The following is a 20,394-nucleotide window of genomic DNA, read 5'->3' as shown; positions in this document are numbered from 1 at the left end:
GATTTTTGGCATTCCTGCAAGTAAAAGATAAGCCCCTGCCTATTTCATTAATGCCTGAAAACCACAGTACTTTATAAAGTTGTCTAATTCTTTATGTGTCTTAATGCTTCCGGCTTTACAAAGCATGTTTCCCTACAGCTGAGTCTTGGACATTCATGTTAGGAGCAGGGTTGGTAGATAAGATGTGGGGAGAGCAGAATGCAAGAGCAAAAATTTCTATAATCCTAAAATCCAGATTAGCATTCTTTTCTTTAAAAACAAATCTACTCTCTTAACTTTCAAATATAAAGTACAGTATTAGTAACTACCATCATCATGCTGTACATTACATTCTCACGATAGCAGTATTTTCTAACTTACTTTCTCCCCCACATCTTGATCAACATCCCTGTGAAGTACTAAAATGTGTTTATCATCTTTACCTTTTCTTGTCTACAAGCAGGAAAATGAGGCAGGAGGAAACAGAAAAGCAGAAGGAAAAACAAGGTGACTGAGCATTACCCCAAGTGTCTAACTACCCAATGGCCACAGGTAAATGAAGAAAAAGCAATGTATCGGCCTTGAAAGAGAGAGACACGGAGGCCGCTACTTACCTCTGCTGCTAAGTAATGCCCAGTAGCAAGATGCTTGAAACGGAAGAGGCTATTCCAGTATCCGGCTCCACCCCGACATGGGTCATGTTGGACTACCTGCAAGGGGAGGAATGATTAACAGGAGTAGAAGAAATGTCAACCCATGCTAAGATAACACGGACACTTCACACATAGATCACAGTTCAGGAGTCATATCTATTAGCCGAAAATCTTCTAAGAAAGCCACTGCAATGATCATATGTAATGTCAGAGCTCAAACATATGGAAATGTTATGCTTCTCCTAAGAAGATAGTCTCCAAGTTAATACAAAATGCTTATAGTAAAAAGTTGAAGGGAAGGGGTGCCTGGGTGGCTCAGTCGGTTGAGCGTTCGACTTCAGCTCAGATCATGATCTCATAGCTCGTGAGTTTGAGCCCCGCATCGGGCCCTGTGTTGACAGCTGAGAGCCTGGAGCCTGCTTTCCATTCTGTGTCTCCTTCTCTCTCTGCCCCTAACCCACTCGCATTCTGTCTCTGTCTCTCTCAAAAATAAACATTAAAAAAAAAATTTTTTTTTTAAAGTTGAAGGGTTTTCAGGTTATTAGGTTTAATGATAATGAAGTAGAAGATTCTACAATTCATCCATAAAAGACATGACAAATGAAAAGAAATTTCAGAGAAACTATAAAAGCATGCTTATGCTGGTATTCATGTGCTGCAATACATAGATAGACCTATGCTCTGAAACTTGAAGCTCAGAGAGCCAGGGGTCAATTTACCCTAAAAATCCATGTAACTTCAGCGTCTGGTCATGATAGAGTAACTGGCAATGGCAGCTGATGTCATGAACAATTAGTCACTGCACAAAATATATAAACTTGCCACAGACACCTAGAATACCTAGAAAACTGGATAAAACATAGGAAACAACTGTATTCAGATGATGGACAACAGGTAGTATATAACTGTGATCCCTGAGTAAAGGGAAACAAAGTGATCTCCATGATTTGTCCAGGTTTCTGCTTTAAGGTCCTCTCTGGATGATACCACTGAGAGGGCGAATCCAAGCAGAAGACACTGGTCTGAGTCGAGGAGGCAAATCAGAATTTAGGGAGACTGAAGTGTCTGGAATGCATGGGGGCAGAACACAAAGCTCCCCACAGAAGCTCCAGACATCTACGCAGGGGCCCCCACCAGTCTTTGGTTGATTACAAAGTTGTGGATGTGTAAGGTGAAACCAGAAGGCCAAATGAAAAATAACAAGGAAGCTGTGAGCTCCACGTTCTCAGAGCTCATTCTCAGAGCTGGGATGTGTTCTGAGAGACTCCATGGAACACCTGGGGCATTCAGTAAAAATGTCAAAAGGGTGACACCTTAGTATCAGGGCCAATCCAGGCCTTAAAAAAGGACTGCAACATACTTGACTTAACAAAGCTTTAAAATAAGCCTCCGAAGCATTGAACTCATTCACAAGTAACTGTACTGTCTGACAAAACTCAAAACTTTTTTCTTTTTTAAAGGAAAGATTTTTTTTTTAATGTTTGTTTATTTTTGAGAGAGAGACAGAGTCTCTCGCAGAGAGAAAGGGAGACACAGAATCTGAAGGGAGGCTCCAGGCTCCCAGCTGTCAGCAACACAGAGCCTGATGTGGGGGGCTCAACCTCACAGACCGTAAGATCACGACCTGAGCCAAAGTCAGATGTCCAACTGACTGAGCCACTCAGGCGCCCCAAAACTCCTTAAAAGAAGGCAAGAGAATGCAAATACTCCACATAGAGTGCACTGTCTCTCTCCCTCTCAGTGTTTTTTTTTTGGCACTAGTATCCAAATCACACATGAAAAGTCAGACTCTTTTCAGTATATAAAACTCTGTGTGGAGTACAATGGTGGCATCAATGATCAATGACCAAGGTCTGGCTCACAAGGAGTTTATAACCTAGCAACATTGATAGCATCTCTATGTAAACCCTAACCCTAACGAACTACCAACAAGTGCTAGGTGTATAAAGAGAAGGAGGCAAAGCGGAAAATATGGAAGAGGAAGGAAATGAAACTTCACATAGATTCCTTTCATAATAAAAATAGCGCAAATTTTTCTATAAAACAGGCAAGATAAACCTGAGTATTACAACATCCACAGTAAAGGGGAGGTTAAGACAATTCTTTAAATGGGCAAAATATGAGAACAAAAACTTCAGTGAAAAAGATGCATTGATGAAAAATAAACACATGAAAAAATGCTCAATATCATCTGCCATCAAGGAAATGCAGATTAAAAGCATTAAGATGGGCACGTGGGTGGCTCAGTTAGTTTAGCGTCTCTTAATTTTGGCTCAGGTCATGATCTCACTGTTTGTGAGACTGAGCGCCACATCAGGTTCCGCACTGAGCATGAGCCTGCTTGGGATTCTCTCTCTCTCCTCTGTCTGCTCCTCCCCAACTCTCTAATAAACATGTGAAAAGAAAGCACCACAAAATTTCACCACACACCTATTAAAATGGCTACCATGAAAAAGACTGACGTGCCAAGTGTTGGTGATGATGTGGAAGAACTGGGACTTTCATACTCCGCTGGTAGGAATATAAAACGGTACGAGCACTCTGGAAAGCAGTTTGGTAGTTTCTTTTAAACATATATCCACCATATAATCCAGCTATTCCTTTACTAAATATTTAGCAAAGAGAAATGAAAGCTCATGACCATAAAGAGACTTGTACACATTTAAAACGCCCACAGAAGCGTTAGTTGTAAAGCCAAAAGTTGGATCAACTCAAATGTTCATGAACAGATGAATACATTATGGGATACCTTACTGTGAAATACGACTCACCGACAGAAAGGAATGAACTATTGATACATGCAACAACATGAATCTCAAAATAATTATGCGGAGTGCAAAAACAAGACCAAAAAAGGTTATATACTGTCTGACTCCATTTATTTAAAAAAAATTTTTTTCAACGTTTTATTATTTATTTTTGGGACAGAGAGAGACAGAGCATGAACGGGCGAGGGGCAGAGACAGAGGGAGACACAGAATCGGAAACAGGCTCCAGGCTCTGAGCCATCAGCCCAGAGCCCGACGCGGGGCTCGAATTCACGGACCGCGAGATCGTGACCTGGCAAAACATACAACAGTTGAAGGAAGGAAAAAGAGAGGAGGCAAGCCAAGACAAAAGCATGTACCCCAACAGCTGCAATTAAGTAGAGAGGAGGACTTTGGGGGAGGGGCCATGTCCCTGCCGATCAGGCCCTAGTCACCTCTGTCACCAAGCACTCATGCCACTGACTCTTGGGTTCGACCTCATCTCTCTCCACCTCCTCTCAATAAATGACACGCCATGAACAGAATCATCTATCTCCTCAAGTGGCACACTGACTACATTACTCCCCTTCTCAAAACTACTCTCCAAGCTCCTCCCCTGCTTATGACTTAAATCCCAGCTCCTCACAGCCTGGGTATGAGCCCTGCAACCTCTGGTCTCTAAAACCAGTTTGTTTCATTTCCCTGCCTATCCTTTCCACCCCACCAAAATGGGATGTTAAGCCTGATCCCCAGACCGTCTCACATTCCCAATTCCGCACCACTGTCTGATATGAAGTGACCTTCACTCTGTGTATCTCTGCCTTTGGAAATACACATCACTCTCTAAGTACCAGCTCAAATGTTCCCTTCTTCACCCAACCTGAACTCCTCCCTCCCTCATCTCGATCTCCAGAGCACGGGGAACGTGCCTCTACCCACTTCACCATCCAGTGATCTGGGTATCTTTCTACCCTATCAGTGACAGGAGACACCTCTGTATCATGCTGAGTAGGCACTCAATAACATATTGTTGTGACAGACAAATGAGCAAGGGAAATTCGACACAGAAGGAAAAGATGATACGATGCCTAAGAGAAACAAAGGTCCAGTTCCAGTTGCCAGCTTGCTTCCAAAGTAGACATCATTTTCCTCCAGCAGCACATCCAGCTTCCTTCAGATATGGTATGAAACACTTGTTTATCTGTCATCCTGACCCATTTTTGGAAAGAGGTGGGCTTATGTACCCTACAGGCCCACGAGTCCTCGCTCTCCCTCTCTGGCCCCACCTCTTACCTCCACCTCCCACAGGGCCTTCGAACTCGTGGCAGATGTAGCTGACTGCCGGCCGGTAGTTCTCAAGAACACATGCTGCTTCTTCCTGTGCTCATCACAGGTGAGGAACTTCTCCTGCTCCGCATGGAACAGCCTTACCACGTCACCCTGAAAGTCAACGCATGGAGGAATTAAGGGAAACCAATTCTAAAAGAGAACTTAGCTGCTGCCCCATATAGAGCCGAATGCTGGTGGCCCAGAAAGTATCCAACTCACCCCCTTCAGTATGTCGTCTTTGTTATCGCTCCATTTCATGAAAAGGACAATTTTCCAGCTAGTATTGCAGTTGACAGAATTTACCTGGAAAACAGATGACAGTTATTTTGTTTTTAATGTCCCTCACAACAACTGTGTCTTCCAGCCCAAAAGCCCTAACATTAAGATCACAGGAACTGCAAATTCAACTGGCCTGTCAGATAGGTTTGGTAATTGATGGTGCATTTGTGCCAACCACCATGTATGCCCAAAATGACTCCAGGAACCTCGCTCCCTGACCTTCTTCTCCAAGTCTCTTGTTCTGTAGCCGAAAAGTAAAAGCTCAATAAAAACAAGTACTAATAAAAGCTATAAAGGTAAGAAGCGTCCAGGGAATACATTCTGAAATGTGAATGATCATCACCAAAAGCAGCAGCCACTGCCGGAACACTAATTATGTGCCAGGCGTGGGGCTACCATCATGCCCATTTCAGAGATGGGAAAACTAACACACAGGGAGATAAGGGAGATGCACACTAACTAACCTACAGACATGGAGCTAGGGAATGGCAGATAGGGGATTTCAATCCACATCTACTGGACTCCAGAGCTGATGTTTTCAACCATTAGACAAGTACTTCTGTCACAATCAAGTCACTGTCCTTTTGTCTTATAATTACCAATTTGAGACTAAGGAGAGGTCCTGCCAAAAGCAACCTAACACTCTTGCAAGGTTGCTGATGGCCTGTAGCAAACCCACCTTAGTCAGCCAAAGGCAGGCTCTTAAGGGAGACCAATTGGAAAAAGGTGCCCCTCTGGCCAGAAAAATTTTGTACCAGGGCACTTTTCTGGCTGAACAAATTAGACAACAATCCCCCAGTGATATGAGGCTTAGTACACTGAGCCCCAGGGTAGCTACCAGCCCTCACCCACCACCCACTGCCTAGGCTTGCACACCACCACGTGACAACACTGATTCTGGGCTTTGATTGCTTACCTGAAGAAGAGGTATGCTGCCCCAAGTCAGTCATGAGGTCACTTTCAGCACGCACATGTTTTGGCCCCAGGAAGGACTGCTCTTATAGCATATGCCTACCCACAAGCCATAATGGAGTTTCCCTTACCTCATTGCAGCCTGGGTTATCCACCAGCTGATGGCTGCTGGCATGTAGGGGCTGGCCAGCATTGACGGGGTTCAGTACAACCTTGTCACCTATGACCACCTGGCAAGGAAGAGACCAATAGAGCTTTTCACCAAACAGGTCAGAAGTGGTGGAGGGCAGGTGAGCATTCTTAGTCTTCCCCTTAAATGTGGCACATCCTAAGCCAGCAGAGCTGAAGCCTTCGTAGTGCGGGCCAGGCACAGAAGTCCGATAGCACCTGTCCAATCCCTGGAGAAACGCTACAACCAGCATAAGACGCCACTTCCGGCTGTCAATATCCCCTTTTCCCTATGTTAACAGATACATATAAATAAGCCCTAACTAAATATTTGGAGTAGAAGCAGAATACTGTCTGAAGGAAGTCTATCTCTGAAACAATAAAGCTGTAATTTTATAGATCTAAAGCAATGACTTTCATACTTTTTTGGGGGCAAAGTCACATTAAGAAATACTTCTCCATTATATTCCAGTCATACCTATTTATGTGCACATATGTGGGTGTATGTGTACATATATAGATATACACGTTTATATTTACCTGAAACAGAAGTTCCCTCCCTAAAACAATACTTACCTCATTATGTTTAGGACAGCTTGATACTATCTATTCTATTCCACTTACTAAAATGAGAGTCACAAGCCACTAAACTGATCTCGTGGCCCACGAATGGATCAACACTTGTTGTCTGTAAAACACTGTCCTAAAAAGGATAACCAACTGCTCAAGTTCATCTTATCCTCTCAACGAAGGCACAGCTAAACAGGTATGTTTGCAGGATAAGAAAGCTAAGGACTTGCTGAAATTCAGGACAAAGCACATTTGTCTTTTATTACGAGGGTAGAAGGTAGGAGAACAGAAACGATGGTTTCCAAGAGGTAAAACTCATTTATTATCAGTTTGATACGTTTGGGGAGTATATACAATTAAATTTTCCCTAATTCCAACTATATATAAGTACCTCAAAAAAAAGCCAAAACTTTTGGTGAACACTAAGCTTTACTGGATTAGTTCTTCTATTCTCAGCTGAGGATCAATATTTACTATAACTGGGAAGGAATAGAGTGCTTCTGTATGCTTCTGGTATGACGTATATAACGTAATACACCCACCAATATATAAACTAACACACATGCTGTCCAAAGCTTGTAAGCTTAAATGGCAGTACTGAAAATAGCAAAATCCAGTTTTAGGTTAAGGCTAAATGAGCATTTTAAAGAGATTTCTAGCTGTTTAAGGGCACATTTCATTCTGGTAAAAAAAAAAAAAAATTACTATTTTGGAATCTTTAACAAGGTCAGAAATGCAGCCTGATGGCATTTAAACACACTCATTGTCAACTCTATGCCCACATAATGACGTGCTAATGTAGCTGACAAATAGCAGAACTGTTCTAAGTCACATGAAGAAGTATTTCAGTGGCTTTATATCCTAATGATCTGTTAGGAGAGGAGCCAGCTCAGGACCAAGTGCAGTCACTGAAATGGGATGGAGAGCCTACAGGCTTATCGACAAAGAAACAAGTGAAGACAATCCTAAAATCCATTCTCTTTCCCTGCTGTATCTCCTTATTTTCTTTCCTCCTTCTTTACTAACTTTATTTCCAAAATAGAGAGGCATTTCTATTCCACTACAGATCTAAAATGACAGGAACACTGCCCAGGACATTAATATATGAAATCTGTTTTCGTGAAGTTACTGAAGTGATGGGCTATTCATACAATTTCTTTTTTTTTTTTTTTTCTCAGAAACTCCGTAGGAAAAACATAGCTACTGTATTTAGGTCACACTTCTCTCCAAATTTCCCTGTTTTCCCAAACACTGGTTTCCATAGTGATTCCCCTCTCTTCAGACAGGATAAGTCTCTGGTTCCAAGTACAAATTCTCCTAGTTGACTTTTATATACAATTACGGTTTGAGGCATGACATGGGCACTCCCCAGGCTGGGACTTCACACTTACACTGTCTCCGATGGATCGCAGTTTGTAGAATGGCTGAATATAAAACCAGGACCCTTCATTTCCAGCTTCGTCCAAAGTCACTCTCATGGCATTCTTCTCCAGGAGCGCTGGAAGCCTCTTATTCACAGTTAGGTATTTATTACTTTTCAAATGCAGGAGCTGAAAACCCACCAAGAGAATAAGGTGAGTGCAAGCATATCTCTGAATCTCTAGGATTTCTCTCTCAGTCAGATAAATATGTATCAAACATTCCTTCCACCCCTGAGCTAACTGTGAAGTTACAGAGCCATAAAACTAACTGCCTGAGGCAGAGAGTAATTAGAAAACAACAAAGAGCAAAAGGAGAAGAAGTTGAGGGAAGAAGAAATATTTTGTTTTTTCCCCTCAACATGGCCCTGGACAAGATGGATGTTGCTCAGGTCAAGCGCACCATCAGCAAGGTAAACCACTCTGCCATCTGTTAACATCTAATTCCATGTAAAGGAGCTGAGGAACTGCTATCTGAATATCCCTGACCCTAATATGGAGCTAAGGAAAGGCACCTCTGAGCACAAGAAATAGTTTAAGTGAACACCCTGTAAGGGGTAGTCATTTCATGTGGAAGAACATGGCTGCTATAAATTTCCACTTTGAATTGCTAAGCACTTAATTCTTTAGAATTAAGGGTTATAATTAAGGGTTCCCAATTAATGGGAAACAACTTGTCTCAGAGTAGGTCTACATCAAGAAGCGTTGATTAATGCTTCCTGGCTTAACAGGCTGTAAGAGAAAAGGAAGGGTGAATAAAAGACTGCCAAATCCTGAAAAAATATTAAGACTGGCAGGGAACTTCACTGCCAACTGCCAATATCTTTTTTTCCTATGTCAATACATACAGTGTCTAGAATACGCGTAGATAGTCTACATTCTTCTACCAGCATTGTTGGGGTGAAGGAGTAACTTGTCTGATTTGTGAGCCCGGCCATGATACACAGGGGAAGGTGATACCCTCTTGACATCTTCATTGTTACTCTGGTGAGTGGCCCCTGCTCCTCCACACACCTGTCCAGGTGCTGAACTCACTTGGTTTATAAACTGACATTATCTAGAGATGGATCCCAAGATCCAGGCTTTGAAGAAGGCATAATAAATAACATCAGCTAAAATGTATTCAAAGCTTACTTTGTGACAGGTACCTCTCAGTTATTCTTGGAAACAAATACCATTATTATTCCCATTTTGCTGGTAAGCAAACTGAGACATTCCATTTCTTGCTATAAATCTCACAAAATCTGAATTGGAATGCACTTAAGGGCTTACATTCTGAGCTCCTGTCCCCATCTGTCATCTTTAGTTCAAGCCATATTCTCTCATCTTACCACATCATGGAATTCTTCGCTCTGACTGTGAACGCATTGGCCTGGCCCAGCGATAAAGCAGATACTGAACTCTGGGCCCACCTGGCCCTGTGTCCTTTCTCAGCCAGATAGAATTTGAAAGGGAGGCAGAGCGGGACTGGCAGGATTTGAAAGCCACTTTACTATTCCAGAAGACCAAATAATAATAACCCATTTAAACATAAAACTTTGCTGTTACCCATGTGGCAATTCTAGTTTTCCCATGCTCCAGTTTATCACTGCTCTCTAATAGAAATAACAATGGGAAAGAATACCTTTGTAACCAGAAGGTTTAAATGTTAAGTAAAATCTTTCAGAGCGGGAAATAATGAAGCAAGATAACGAAATGGGTCAGGTCCTCAAAAGTTAGTAACTATTACCCTTTGTCAAAACTAGCTGGCAACTAGATAAACAGAAAAAGGCTACATTTGGCCCTGGATATCTTCACACACTATTTTCTGCAAGGACAGACCCAGAAAGATTTTCTTAGCAAAGCCCTCAGTAGCTCTTTCCTAGACTGTGTTTTATCCCCACACCAACTCTAAAGGCACAAGGGATAAACAAGTAAACCTTACGAACCTGTGAGACAAGACTTGGGACCTATTCACCAAATATTCTACCTGAAGGCCCAGAATTGCTCTTATTACCCCTATGACCAGCTCTTGAACCAACAGATAAAAGTTACAGGGAATCCAATTTTCACCAATAGGAAGAACCTTCAAGGAAGGCATGTGAAACAGAAGTGCAGTGGCCAGGCTGGTTTCCAGGTGGGGAAATACCCACTTAAAATATCTGCATAGAACTTAAATCACCAACTATGGGGCAGAGTAGTGGGTTCCCGCACTGACAGAAGGCCAACTCAAAAGCAAGCCCAAGAGACCACCATATAAGAACAAACACTAGACCTTTTGCAACAGTCTGTCTCCATGGAGTTGGAACCTTGTCCAAACCCGATCTCACGTGCTTGTTTTTTCAGTTTTGTTCTCTGTAATGCTCCAGAGGAGAAGAGCAGCCATGACCTACCTGGATCACGTTGCCATACTGGATTACAGTCCCAAGCAATTTCCTGTTTTCTGTCTCATTCTGCTTCTTTTCCAAGTCTGCAGCATGCTACACACGGAGAAAGGAGACTGGTCACAAACAGGAAACAATGGCTTATATTTCTCCTCAATGATGCAAAACCAATGTTGCCGGTTTTATACGAGAACCACAAATACAAGCAAATACTGTACATAAATATGCCCTGAGGCTATGCAAAATGACCAAGGGGTTCAAGAGGCCAACCCCCTATGCCCTTGTTTTGTTGGCCTTTTTTGCTTTTTTAAAATGTATTTTTTTTTCTTTCAGGAATTCACTGACATCTGCTTAGGTTAAGACTACGTCAAAAGCTTATATATTTTTGAAAAAAATAGGGTAGGGGTGGGAGAGAATTTACATAGCCTTTTTATGATTTGTAAAAATCCTCTTTTAAGGTTTCGCAGAAAAATAAAACTAAATTTAAATGCTGGTTTTGGGTGATTTCTGGATCTGTGTCCTGGAATGCATTATTTAATATTCATGATCCTCAGTTTCTACTTTCATAAAATGAGGATAAAAAGAGCACCTACACCTCAGAGGAATCACGTACCATTACGTCTGGTCATTGCAGCATTTATGGAGTTATTATTGTTAGACATTATTATAATTTAATTTTCATAGTAGCTTCCTGAGGGATTATTCCCATTTAAAAACTTTTTTTAATGTTTTATTTATTTTTGAGAAAGCGCAAGCAGGGAGGGGCAGAGAGAGAGGGACAGAGGATCTGAAGTGGGCTCTGGGATGACAGCAGCAACCCTGATGTGGGGCTTAAACACACCAAACACGAGATCATGATCTGAGCCCAAGTCAGATGCTCAACTGACTGAGCCACACAGGCACCCCATCATTATCCCCATTTTAAAGAAGAGAAAACAGGTTCCACGATTAAAGGGTTTATTCAACACTACACAGCTGGATAATGGGTACAAAAGGGATTTGTTATACTGTTTACTTCTGTGTACACTTGAAATTTGGGACGCCTGGGTGGCTCAGTTGGTTAAGCTTATTACGACACTTGGTTTCAGCTCAGGTCATGATTTCATTGTTTCCAGAGTTGGGGCCCTGTGTTGGGCTCTGTACTGGCAGCGCAGAACCTGCTTGGGATTTTCCGTCTCCCTCTCTCTCTGCCCCTCCTCCACTCACGCTGTCTCTGTATCTTTCAAAATAAATAAACAACATTTTTAAAAAATAAATATAAAATAAAAATCACACATCTATATTGCAGTGTAAGTGCACACAGAAGCACACATACACACAATGGAGTATTCCTCAGCCATTACAAAGAATGAGATCCCGCTATTTGTGGCAACATGGGTGAACCTGGGGTGTTGAGGGTGAACCTCAACAAAAAAAGCACAAAGAGACCCATCAATAAGGGCAACAAAGTGGTAGTAGCCAGAAGGGAGAGGCTGAGGGGTAGACAAAGTGAACAAAGAGGACTGGGAAGTAGAGGCCTCCAGTTACGGAATGAGTAAGTCATGGGGATGAAGGGCACAACTCAGGGAATATAATCATCGATAGTGTAATAGTATAGTAAGGGGACAGATGGTAGCTACACTTACAGTGGGCATAACATACGGACTTGTCAAATCATGATGTTGTACACCTGAAGTAATGTAACATTGCATGCTAATTACCCTTCAATTTAAAACAATTATAAAATAATATTGGATATTTTTAAAAATCACAAAGCTACTAAGCAGAGGTAATTCTCAAACCCACATTTGGATTAACTACAAATCTGTAGTTACAAACGGGACCGGGAGACATTACCAGTCCAAATATGGCATAATAGAGAACCAGGTAAAGCTGAAGAGAGGGTTCCTGAATAGTCTGCCAGGGCCATCAACGTGAATATTTTTTTCATTTATTTGTACAACGGAGAAAGCACTGTTATCATATTATAACCATGTTGAAGGCGAACTAGTTTTGCCCTAGGCAACAAAGAAACTGTTGATCGCAGCCTTTTCCCCCAAACCTAGACTCGGTCAAACAGAAGTACATTAAGAAGGAACAAATTCAGTATCTGATGGGTAATAAAACCCTGGTGACCAGTTGTAGATTTCAGAACACTTTCCATTGTTCTCTTCCTGGAGTTTCCCTTTCCTTGAGGCCAGATGCCAATGAGTTAAAGGGCCTCTTTCCCAAGGAACAGTCTGCATTTTCATAGGACCCTTCTGGGCTTGGGCTTGGTCCCACACATACTAGCTTTATCATGTTGGCCAGGTTACTTCATCTCACCAAGCCTTCTTGTTCAATATTCTTATTCACAAAATGGGGACAAAAGCAAGTCTTTCTGGGCAGATGTGAAGATTAGAGAAAATAAACTCAATAAATTCTAACCATCATTATTATACGTAAGTTTCTAAAGTTAAGAAATGTTCTAACAATGAGAATTTCAACTGGTGAAGTAAGTTGGCTGGGTGAAGGATCTTTCCATTTCCTTCAAATTCAGCGTCTGCTCCACCTCTACCTTGAATGTAGGTATTTTTAGCTAAGTATGTCTTTTGACAAAAATAAGCTGCAGAAAGCAATTGTAAACCAAAAAGAAACCCGTGTTGCAGGAGAGAATGATCTGCCTGTATCAGTGTAAATCACTTTAAGTTTCTCACATCTGTTTCAACCCCGTACAACAATGGTCCATTCAGAGGCTTCCTACCTTCCCTCTCTCTGCTAGAATTAGTTACCAGCCTGCTCTTCTCAGTTACACAATGATAAAATCCACTGGGTTCAAGACACATCCAGAAATAATACCCGTGTGGATGAGATGGTAATCCTAGGCATCCAAACTCCTTCAGCACCATTCTCAGCTCTCCCTTCCCCTGCATCCACATCCTCCCTTCATTTCCTCCCACCTTCTGTTCTGCTTAGTTTCATGCCTGTGCGGCACCCTTCCAGAGATCTCTACAGTATCCATAGGTTTAGCAGGTAGTTTCCCAAACACAATATTGCACTGAATCCACTTGGAAGGAAGGTTTATACTTTTTAGAGAGACATTTGTTCTTTCTGCTAAGTAGTTGTCTCAGCTAATATGGACAAGAAATTCAAGAAAAAAATGTCAAAGTGGGAAAAATCAATACCTTCAGTAAAATAAAATTTAACATTTTCCAACATAGTTTTTGTCTACTCAAAACCCCACAGTAAGTTTTCATCTTTAGTAAATCACAAAGCCGTGTTTCTTGGATTTAAAATGATGTAAAGATTACTGTTTAGGAGAGAAAATTCTCATGGGCATTCCTCTTACTTTTAATTTCCAGTGGCCTCAGTTTAAGTAGCACCAATCTAAAATACTAAGTTCCTACCTATGCCTAGATGGAGTACAAAAGTGGTAACTCAGTGTTTGATGGCACATCTAAAAACAAGCATCAAGTTAGTCATGAAGAAGGCATTTTTCCATATGAAAAATCAATTAAATACCACCACTTTCACAGATTCAAGGGCATTTGTCTAAAAATATATAAAAAGTAAAATTAGAAAATTATATTGGAAAATAAATACCTAAGAACCTCACTTAAAATACCCAAAGTCACATCTCTAATTCTGTTTAAAAGATTTAATGATAACCAAGCCTAGGTAAGTATTAAATGAACCAATGCATTAACCTTATGGACCATTCAAAAAATTTACTTTTTCTATAAGCACTCTTTGTTTAAGGAGAAAAGTGTCCAATTTATATTACTTTTTGCTAAATACGTAAAATACCAAATGTATTCATTCGAGTTCACCCATCAGTCCTTAGCTAACTCCTTCCACAAAGCCAAATTAGAGTTTTAGACAAAAATAACCTTCATGATTTTTAGGTTCAATAGGTAAGGCACAGATTGCTACAAAGATAGTAAGGTACTAACTATACCTGGGCCCACTGATTAAGGTTGCTTCACCCTTGCACAGAGTGAAATTTTGTCTGTTAAATCCTTTAAATAAATTCTAAGAAATGGCCCACACCGTAAGATGGTAAACTAATAAATGTATCTAAAGGATAACCTGGCAATGTCGCTCAGAAAGTTTTTCAATGGGTTCAACTTTGATTTACCAATTCCATTTCCAGAAGTTTCTCCTTAAAAGATAACCTTGCACAGACATCAGTCCCTAACAACTAGTTTTGACAATGTAAAAACTCAGAATTCTGAATACAACACACCGCACAAGGATTGACTATCTAGAATTAAAGTACTGGAGTACAATGGAGGAACCATGTAATCATTACAATGAAGGTCAAAGATTCTTATTCATAACATATTAAATGAATAAAACCAAGTTAAAGAAGGAGAATACAGTATGTTCCCATTGATAGTTCCAAATGTAGAAATACAGGAATATAATAGGGGGTGGATGGGGGGACACACCAAATAAAAACCAACATTATAGTTGAGGATTAAGATTTAGGGATTACATTATTTTCTCCCCTTTTCTTACTCATGTATATTTTAGAATTATTTGTCTTTAACACTCACGTATGTTATTTCTTCAAAAACCTCTTCATTGTATCTCTGGGACAAATGGCCTGGGTTTTTTAAAAAGCCATCTTAAATGTGTTCTTTTTCAATGTTTAAAACCTAATTATTTAAATACCTGTTTGCTCTTTTCCCTAACACACTAGGTTGAGGACTGTTTTGTTCCGAGGAAGAAATCACACTTAATGCTATGGCCTCTATCTCCATGGTTCATCACGGATACTACCATGCTCCCTAAGCAACATCAAGGTCACCCCTATCATAGCCACCTGTTACTTTATTTCACAAACAGACAAACCATTATTCAATTACTACAGAAAGGTCACAGGAACAGTGGGGAGAGGTTATTTAAGGTCAAAAATCCCTGAACCATGTAATAAGACAAGGAAGATAAGGAATTAAGGCTTCTGAAAACAAGCAATACAAGACTCAGGCTTCTGAAGACAGGAGATGGGTCACTCTTCCGGTTCTTCCTAGCTTGCCCAAACTATGACTTAATGTAATTGACTGTTTTTCAGAACCAAAACAACGTCAGTCAAAATGCTGTCAGCAAACAGTAGTCAAGGCCTGTAGAGCACATTATATGATGTGCAGATAGGAGAAGCTCCTTGTGCCAAGAGACTTTTGAGAAATCATGAGCAGACAAGTTAGAATCCAGTTAGTGCTGTAAAGGGAATGAACACACAGTATCCAGCCACTAGATGTCATTCTCCTTCAGAATGCTGTTTCTATGTGGCTTATCCTAGTCAAAGGGAAGTCAAGTGGTCTAGACAACTAATTCCTTAAATGGCATTAATTTAAAATAATCTGACCTTTGATTGGGGTACTGCACAGTAGTTGACAAAAATAAAAATGAAAACTCAATGGAGACTGGCCATTAACCCCCAAAGGCAAGTGGCTACCCAAAATACAACATTTTTAATGACTGAACTAAGACACGTACATGACTTTCAGACACTGGGTGGGGGTTGGGGTGGAGGTGGGGGTGGGGAGGTCCAAATAAGCAATAAAAGTAGGAGATGCACAAAGTCAACACCCAAGCCACATCAGGAATCCCAAATCAGGAAAAAGTATTGGTTTCCTTTTAAAAAATATAAAGAATCAACAGCATGAAACAAATAATTGTGTTTTTTTTTCAAATAAGGAGTTCAGAGTTCTTGCTCACCTTGAGGATTACGTTTTCTCAAACGTAATGTGCAGTTTTTTTTTCACAGTTCATTCATGGGAAGGAGCACTGCACAGAATTTCCATTGAAAGGAAACATAATACATATCACAGGTTGCAAACAGCTGACTAAAGAACCCCACTCAGCTTGAGACATTATTGTGCTGAATGCATGCTTTAAACTATAATTGAATTAGTTGCTGACATTTTTAAAAAACTGAGATAATAGACATAAAGCATGAATTTGTAGCTTCTCTTGAGAAAGCAGAAGATGTGGCAGCAGCTCTGAGCCCACCTTCCCACACAGCAACAGCAGGGGAGTGTATCTGCCCCCTGTGGACCCACACACACGCACACTCCACTTAGCAACCAGGCCCACCAAGTTCCCTTTATTCTGGTTGATTATGTTTCCTGCATGATCAAGAGAAATCTTAATTTACAACCCCTGCTGTAAAAAGCATAGGAGAAGGAAGGTTTTGAGATGTCCTAATAAGATCTCATTGAACAGAATGATTTTCCTTCCAGAAAAAGAAAGGCGGGACAACAGAAGATGCACTTCTTGCAAGATAACCCCACAGGCATAAGCACTAAATAGCTCACATTAGAGACGTGAAAGATTTAACAAACCCATTCAACTGGATTCCACAGTCCCAGATACAGACTTTAGGAGGCCCCTGGGTCATCACAGTGGTGAGGGGCAGTGGGGGGCACTACTGATGTCGAGTGGACAGGAGCTAGGAATGCTGGGTGCCCTGAAATGCATGGTAAAGTCTCATTCATCCCGTACAATGTTATGTCTGGTTGACATTCCCATGGGTTAAAAGGTGATCTGCAATTTCTGAGTCTAGCCCCTAACTCCCCTTTACAGATCAACACAAAGTACAGTTTTATATGGTCTAATTACTACCATTAATACATTTAAGCAAAATGCAAGTCCTATTTAATAACAGGACGAGTACACTTTGCACTCTTCCTAACACTGCCAAGGGCTGCTGACCATTTTGGAAAATCACATTACGAAAAACATGCTTTCTGGTGGCCAGCACTACACACCTACCTGAGTCACCATCTTTGGCTGCCTCATGCATAGAGTTTATACAAATAGGTGAGAGCATTTATTTCCTTAAATCCACTAGAATAATCGTGCCTGAGCATTAATTTACCAGAGCACACCATTATAATATTTATTACTTTCCTGTTATTTCTCCTTTTTTAAAAAACTGGTATCTTCAGGGGTGTCTGGGTGGCTTGGTTATGCGTCCAACTTCGGTTCAGGTCATGATCTCATGGTCCATGGGTTCCAGCCCCACATCAGGCTCTGTGCTGACAGTTCAGAGCCTGGAGCCTGCTTCAGATTCTTTGTCTCCCTCTTGCGCTGCCCCTCCCGTGCCACTCCCACCTCCCCTCTCTCTCGCACACGCGCGTGCATGCGCTCTCAAAAATACACGTTAAAAAAAACACTGGTATCTTCAGAGGTTGCATTATTTATGAATGTTACTTCCTGTTCATAAAATTACATAATATTTTCTCTTAAGAGGGAGCAATCAGTCTGCTGAGGTTGAGAACGTCGGCCCTGAAACCATGAAAATAATGATGCAATTCCTGAAGTATTCACAACAATCTCTTTGTGCTCTTTCTTCTTCTCCTACTCTCTGACTCCCACAGATGCCTCACATTGAGACTCATCATTTCCTCCTCCGGGAGGCCCTCCCTGACTACCATATCGCTAGTGCTTATTCACAAAGATGGATTTGGGTGCCCCTTCTAAGTGTTTCCACAACCTCCTGGGGGCTTTTAGGTTCACCCTGTAAGAGTACTTGCCATGGTGCCTTGTCACCACCTCTTTGTTCTTGATTAGCTATTGAGCTCCCAAAGCGTTCAGATACTATCACAGTTTCATTACCATCACCTAGCACAGTGCTCATTTATTCAGCAAGTATTTCTTGAGCACCTACTACATACCAGACACTATTCTAAGCACTGGGGATACAGTGGTGATCAAGCCAGCCATTGTTCCTCATCTCGTGGAGCTGTCATTCTAATGAGTAAGACAGGGAAGAGTGCTGAGAAAAATCCGAAGACAGGAAAGCAAGCAGGGCATCACTTAGATAAGGAAGTGAGGAGAGGCCTCACTGAGGTAACACTTAAAACAGAGATATGAAGGAGACAAAGGTCTTAACTTAGGAAGAGTCAGGGGAAGAATGTTCTAAGAATAAACAGAAAGCACAAAAGTAGCAAAGTTGTTGGAGCATCTGACTTGTGATTTTGGCTCAGATGATGATCTCACGGTTTTTCTGTCTGAGCCCCGCATCATGCTCTGCACTGACAGTGTGGACCCTGCTTGAGATTTTCTCTCTCTCCCTTTCTCTTCTCTCAAAATAAATACATAAACTTAAAAAAAAATCTGTAAGAGTCTGTGGTGCTCAAAACAATAAAGTGAAATAAAGCCAGTGGAGCATAATGAGTGTAGTTCAGAAGCCTCAAAGGAGAAAGCACGGTCCAGCAGGCATAAAGTCTCGATTTCATTTTAAGTGCAACAGGAGTGACTGCCTGCGTGCTCTCACAGGGTACAACAAGCTCGCCGAGGCTGGGAACCAGGTCTTTTCAGCATACCTAGAGTACCTAACACCCACTTAATATAGTATCACTGAATAAAGACGGTCCTCCACATGTCCCTTCCCTTACCAAATGCAGCTGGTGGTGACTCTGTCATATGTTAGTCCGGGAGACCCAGTGTGAGACATGACCTGGCAAGTTCCATGGTGCTCATAGATACTCTATGTCTTCAACTGTTATCACTAAGTCTCAATAAAGACCTTTTTTTTTTCATTCTGTTGGTAAATATTTGAGTGCCTACTACATATTGTAGGCACGAAGGATACAGCAATGAGCAAACCTGATACAAATCTGTGTCCTCAGGTAGTTTACATACTAGTGGCGGTAGCCAGCTGATAAATTAGAAAGATCATGATAAACAACACTGAGAAAAACAAAGCAGGAAAATCCTGGGATAGAAAATGCGTTGCAATTTTAATACCACTACATTGGATATATGTCATGTCCTTCTTCTAAACACCTCCAAGTAGTTCCACACAAATTAGCCTCACAGAAGAATTAGGTCATCTAGATACTAGACAATAAAAAAACTATGTCATCGTTTTACAGATGGATAAACATGCGCAGAGAGGCTCAAAAACTTGCTTATGGTCACACAGCACATTAACAGTGGAATACACTTCTCTCTTATATGCCAAGATAATAGTCAGGATCAATACAATGGTAATAGCTAAAATTTATTAAGCACTTACTACATTCCAGGCACTGTTCATGTACCTTTTATGTTTCATTTCATGTTTGATTTCATTTCACAAGAGTCTCCTGGTGTGGATATTACCATTCCCTTTTTATAAGCAGGGAATGGCACCAAATAGCTAATTAACGTCCCCAAGATCAGCATTTAGTGAGTGATGCAGCCAGAATTTGCTTCCAGAACTTACGCTCATAACCAGTACTATAGCCAGTCATCTGAGAAGTGGAATGGCTAAGCAGAGAGTAACTCTCAAGATATCTCAGGCTGACTATGATATTTCTCTCCTGAGGGTCAAGCTCCCCTTTATCCCTTTCACAAAGCTCATATGAAAGCCAGTACCTAGAGCTGAGGGGTTGTAACGCTAACCCATTTCGCTCAGACACTACCCAGTGGCCACTCCAAAGACCCTCCTCATGGAGAGACCCCTCGCAATACATACGTGCAGTTTGTTGAGCAGCACTGCATCGGTTGTACTGTTGGCCCCTGGCTTGGCAGCTTTCCAGAACTGCTTCTGGGCAGAGTAGCGATTCATGGGACATAGCTTAAAGAGGCAATCTAGAAGTGAAACAAACAAAAATGTTTTTGAGGAAGTATATGCATTCAACGTATGAAAAAGCTTTGCCCTTTTATTCATACAAGGCATTACAGATTATATGTAAGTATAAATGACAAGTTACAAGATCCTTTTGGGAACCTCTCCTTTGACCTTTAATCCTCACCACCACAATGGTGGTGCCAATGAGGAAACTGAGGCTTCTAGAAATTAAGTCAATTCATTTGCCATTGTCACCCAGCCAGTTAGTGGCAGAGCTAGGACTCAGAGTCCAGGGCTCTTAAAGCTACCCCCACCCCCAGTCATCTCCTTTCCTTCATGATGGACAGCTAGAAGGACAGACATCCTAGTTATATGCAAAAACACAAGCATTTTCATTTGTAAATACAACTCTCTTCAAGCCAACCACACTTAAAAAAAAAAAAATACTAC

At 41.2% G+C, this 20,394-nt stretch overlaps 1 protein-coding gene across 7 annotated transcripts in view; it reads right to left on the bottom strand.

The window, feature by feature from the left end:
- The window catches only part of ITPR1 (inositol 1,4,5-trisphosphate receptor type 1), a 326,193-nt gene that overhangs the window by 188,262 nt on the left and 117,537 nt on the right, over nucleotides 1-20,394 (bottom strand). For all 7 annotated transcript variants that reach the window (XM_045051892.1, XM_023249983.2, XM_011280170.3 and 4 more), the window contains exons 5-11: nucleotides 19,849-19,964; nucleotides 10,428-10,514; nucleotides 8,029-8,187; nucleotides 6,031-6,129; nucleotides 4,928-5,011; nucleotides 4,673-4,819; nucleotides 594-689 (exon numbers count right to left, since the gene is read on the bottom strand). In XM_045051892.1, the coding sequence (XP_044907827.1) occupies nucleotides 594-689; nucleotides 4,673-4,819; nucleotides 4,928-5,011; nucleotides 6,031-6,129; nucleotides 8,029-8,187; nucleotides 10,428-10,514; nucleotides 19,849-19,964 (788 nt within the window). The remainder of the gene's footprint in view (nucleotides 1-593; nucleotides 690-4,672; nucleotides 4,820-4,927; nucleotides 5,012-6,030; nucleotides 6,130-8,028; nucleotides 8,188-10,427; nucleotides 10,515-19,848; nucleotides 19,965-20,394) is intronic.

This window comes from Felis catus, chromosome A2, assembly GCF_018350175.1.
Source record: "Felis catus isolate Fca126 chromosome A2, F.catus_Fca126_mat1.0, whole genome shotgun sequence".
In the NCBI taxonomy this organism is placed as follows: Eukaryota; Metazoa; Chordata; class Mammalia; order Carnivora; family Felidae; genus Felis; species Felis catus.
Note: the sequence above shows the minus strand (reverse complement) of the source record. Positions and strands in the feature narration are given on the sequence as shown.